The sequence below is a fragment of the Sarcophilus harrisii genome, chromosome 6 (assembly GCF_902635505.1).
Source record: "Sarcophilus harrisii chromosome 6, mSarHar1.11, whole genome shotgun sequence".
NCBI lineage: Eukaryota > Metazoa > Chordata > Mammalia > Dasyuromorphia > Dasyuridae > Sarcophilus > Sarcophilus harrisii.
This window is the reverse complement of record NC_045431.1, coordinates 246,850,259-246,854,698: the sequence shown is the minus strand read 5'-3', so window position 1 is coordinate 246,854,698 and position 4,440 is coordinate 246,850,259. Positions and strand designations below refer to the sequence as shown.

The 4,440-nt window shown below is 37.7% G+C and overlaps 1 protein-coding gene across 1 annotated transcript; it reads left to right on the top strand.

The window, feature by feature from the left end:
• The first annotated feature begins 2,554 nt into the window (after nucleotides 1-2,554).
• LOC100915449 (olfactory receptor 4D11-like) lies at nucleotides 2,555-3,502 on the top strand. Its single transcript, XM_003774209.2, has one exon. It carries the CDS (start codon nucleotides 2,555-2,557, stop codon nucleotides 3,500-3,502), a length of 948 nt encoding a protein of 315 aa, XP_003774257.2.
• Nucleotides 3,503-4,440: the final 938 nt, after the last annotated feature.

The following is a 4,440-nucleotide window of genomic DNA, read 5'->3' as shown; positions in this document are numbered from 1 at the left end:
ATGGGATCTGATGAAATCCCCAAGAGATACAGTCTAGAGCAGGGATTTTCCAATCACAACCCCTTTTCAACTGAGAAATTTTTATGTAATCCGGGGTATATAGCTTTATAAAACACGTACACACATCAAACATTTACTGATGATAAACCATAATTTTGTAACCACTACATTCATTTATGTGACTATATGTAGGGTCATGAATCAGTTTAAGAAGTCCTGGTCCAGAGAAAGAACAAAATAGGTTCTCATTTAGAGCTTCAGGGACTCTCATGATCGGTGGCCAATACCCAGATAAATATCCAGCAAAGGAGAATGAGAAGTATCAATCAGGTAAGAGGAGAATCAGGACAGGGAAGCATCACAAAAGCCATTAACAAGAAGATAAGTGATTGACAGTATCCAAGGATGTAGAGAAGTTAAGAACGAAGAATATAAAGGTCATTAGATTTGGCAATAAAGAGATCACTGGTAACTTTGAAAAGAGTTGAGGGATGAAGTTGGAAGTCAGACTGTGGAGAAGCCAACATGAGGAAAATAAGCAAAGAATCTTCTTGTAAATTCTCTCAACAAGTTTAGCCAAAAAAAGGAGGAAAGATATAGCATAACATAGAGCAGAGATGATTGAAACAGGTGAAGCTCTTGTGAAATGAAATTTTTCTGACATGTAACAATTATACTAGAAGATCTCATCGTGTTTATAGGCATTAGGGAAGTAGCCAGGAAAAAGAGAGAGAGAAAATAAGTGAGAGTGGGGATGATAATTGTTTGTGAAGTTCAAGTGATCCAACCATTCTGGAGAGCAATTTGGAAATGTGCCCAAAGGGCTAACAAAGTGCACATACCCCTTGATCCAGCAGTGTCTCTAATGGATCTATATCCCAAAGAGATCCTAAAAAAGTAAAAGTACCCACATGTGCAAAAATGTTTATAGCAGTTCTTTTTTGTAGTGGCAAAGAATTGGAAACTGAGTGGATGTCCATCAGTTGAGGAATGGCTGAATAAGTTATGGTATATGAGTGTTATGGAATATTATTATTTTATAAGAAACAATAAGCAGAATAATTTCAGAAAAGCCTGGAGGGGCTTAAATGAATTGATGCTAGGTAAAGCGAGTAGAACTAGGAGAATATTGTGCACAGCAACAAGATTACGTGACGATAAATTGTGATGGATGTGATTCTTTTCAACAATGAGGTGACTCAACACAATTCCAATAGATTTGTGATGGAAAGAGCCATCCTTATCCAGAAAGAGGACTATGGAGACAAAATGTGGATCACAGCATGGTATTTTTTATTTATTTATTTTTATTATAGCTTTTTATTTATAAGTTACATGCATGGGTAATTTTAGAGCATTGACAATTGCCAAACCTTTTGTTCCAATTTTTCCCCTCCTTCTCCCCATCCTCTCCCCGCGATGGCAGATTGACCAATACATGTTAAATATGTTAAAGTATAAATTAAATACAATATAAGTATACATGTCCTAACAGTTATTTTGCTGTACAAAAAGAATCGAACTTTTAAATAGTGTACTATTACCCTGTAAAGGAAATCAAAAATGCAGGCTGACAAAAATATAGGGATTGGGAATTCTATGTAATGGTTCATAGTCATCTCCCGGAGTTCTTTCGCTGGGTGTAGCTAGTTCAATTCATTACTGCTCTATGGAAACTGATTTGGCTCATCTCATTGCACAGCATAGTATTTTTACCTTTGTTAGTTGCTTGCTTGTTTTTTTTTTTCTTTCTCATTTTTCTCCTTTTTCCACCTTGATTTTTCTCATTCAGCATAAAAAATGTGGAAATATGTTTAGAAGAATTACACACATTTTACCTCTATTGGATTATTTGTTATCAGGGATTGGGGGATGAGGGAAGAGAGAAAGGAAAATTTTGAAATACAAGATTTTGCAAGGATGAATGCTGAAAACTATATTTGCATGTATTTTGAAAATGAAAAGATATTAATATTTATACAGTTAGGGACTGGGTATGACTAATGGACAATTTCTGAATAAGTCATGGTACAATGGAATTACTTGTGCATGTTAAATGGTTTGCCTTATCAAGGGGAAGAACACCTTCACTATATCAGACAAATTAAGGAGGCATCTGAGTGATGTAAGATGAGGAAAGGAAAGAAGAGCTTTTGGAGAGTGTCATAATTTTTTTTAAAAAATGAAACATGGGGCAAGGTTCTTAATTGAGAAGGTAGAAAAAGGAAGAACTATGAGAAATCTGAGGAGATATTAAAAGGTTTGGAAAAGTGATGGGGGTTGGTACAACAGTGAATCAATCAATTAGGGAGGTTTTAAAAAAGAATTGTTTCACACTCACAAGACTCCAATTCAGATTGTGCCATATAAAATGATAATGGATCTAGTCACTATTGTTTTATGATTTAGTCTAGCTTCATTCAGCAGTATACGAGTAGATGTGAAATCAACAGATGATGAGTGTAATTGAAGGACAGGACTGAGTAAATGTCTATATTGTTTATTATTTAACTCTTTTTTCTCAAGATGGTCAAGGAAGAAGAAACATGAGCTAATGGATCTGGGGAATCAGACCAGGGTGAAGGAATTTGTTTTTATGAGGCTTACCCAGTCTCCAAAGTTGAGCATCATCTTATTTTTCTTATTACTCCTAGTGTATGTAACAACTCTACTAGGAAATCTCCTTATCATAATCACTGTGACTTGGGAATCTCGCCTCCACACACCTATGTACTTCCTGCTCCGAAATCTATCCTTTGTGGATATCTGCTTCTCCTCCATCACTGCTCCAAGGGTTTTGTTAGATCTTTTAGCTGAAAGAAACACCATCTCTTTCAATGGCTGCTTTACACAGATGTTTTTCTTCCACTTCCTTGGTGGGGTTGATTGTTTTTCTCTATCTGCAATGGCTTTTGATCGTTATTTGGCCATCTCAAAGCCCCTCCACTATGTGACCCTCATGAGTAAAGGAAAGTGTCTCGGGCTTATAATGTCTGCCTGGGTGGGAGGCTTCATACACTCCACTGTACAGGTCTCTCTGTTGCTCCCACTTCCCTTCTCTGGGCCCAATATTATTGATAGTTTCTATTGTGATATCTCCCAACTCCTCAAACTTGCCTGCATTGATACCTTTGCTCTGGAGATCCTAATGATCTGCAACAATGGCCTCCTCACCACTCTTTGGTTCTTTCTACTCCTTATATCTTACACAGTCATCATGGTGATGTTGAGGTCTCATACAGGAGAGGGCAAGAGGAAAGCCATCTCTACCTGCTCTTCCCACATCACTGTAATCACATTGCATTTTGTGCCCAGTATCTATGTATATGCTAGGCCTTTTACTACCCTTCCCTCTGACTGGGCCATCACTGTCGCCTTCTCTGTCATCTCCCCTCTCTTGAATCCCCTGATTTACACACTGAGAAACCAAGAGATGAAATCAACCATGAGAAGATTACACAGAAGATTTATAACTTCTGCAAAGAAATTGACTCTGGGCTAACAGGGAAATGGGAAAGACTGACTTGAACTTTATGCCCGTTATTACCATGAGGTAGACACTGCAGGAGGTACATCTTTACAAATATCTGCATCCTGTGTATAATGATGGGAATTAACCTAAGTAACCAGTGAAGGCAAACAGTTGGGATTATTCCATGAACCAAAAAAAGCAAAGTACATCATAAGATGCACAGACATACCAGACACACCTCCATTCAAAGAATATCTGTGTTAAAGATTCCACATTAAAAATGGAAAAGCCAATGGCCTGGGAACCAGGAGACCTAAATCTACTGCCAGCTCACTGTGTGACCTAAGGCAAATGATGTAACCTCTCTGCATGTTATGACTGTAGGGATTGGAGGAAGTGTTCTAAGGTGCCTTCCAACTCTAACATTCTTTTGTATCAAGTCCCTTCAGGCTCTAATATATTACATAAATAATAATTGATTTCATTTATGTAACAGGGACTTAAGCAGAAGAGCCCCCGATTTATTTGAGGAGTCTGACAATCACTTTGAAGTCAGTCAGAGAAAGGACCAGAGAAGTTCCTTGTGTCTCCCCAATGGAGAATTGTCTACTTTCCCAGAAAGTTTCCTTTTCAACCAAAGAATAAAATCTTACTCTATAATCTTACTACAGATGCAGCAAGTCATTCAACCTCCATTGACTTCAATTACTCATTTTGAAGTAAAGGGATTAGACAAGATGGCCTTCAATGTCTCATCCATTTCCAAGTTATGACTCCTACGATCTTATATGCTGCATTCTAAGGTTCTTTCCAGCTGTTACATCCTATAGGTCTTTTTGGCTTTTGACTTGAACATTCTATGTTCTAGAATTCGGTAGTCCATGTCCTCTTCAAATTCCAATTTTCCAGATTTCAAGATTTGTCTGCATTCACCCAGAGCCATAGGATCACAGTTGATGATGGAAGGG

Bases quoted from the DNA above. Each gene is read 5' to 3' on its own strand.
- LOC100915449 (XM_003774209.2), top strand. From the start codon at position 2,555: ATGGATCTGGGGAATCAGACCAGGGTGAAGGAATTTGTTTTTATGAGG.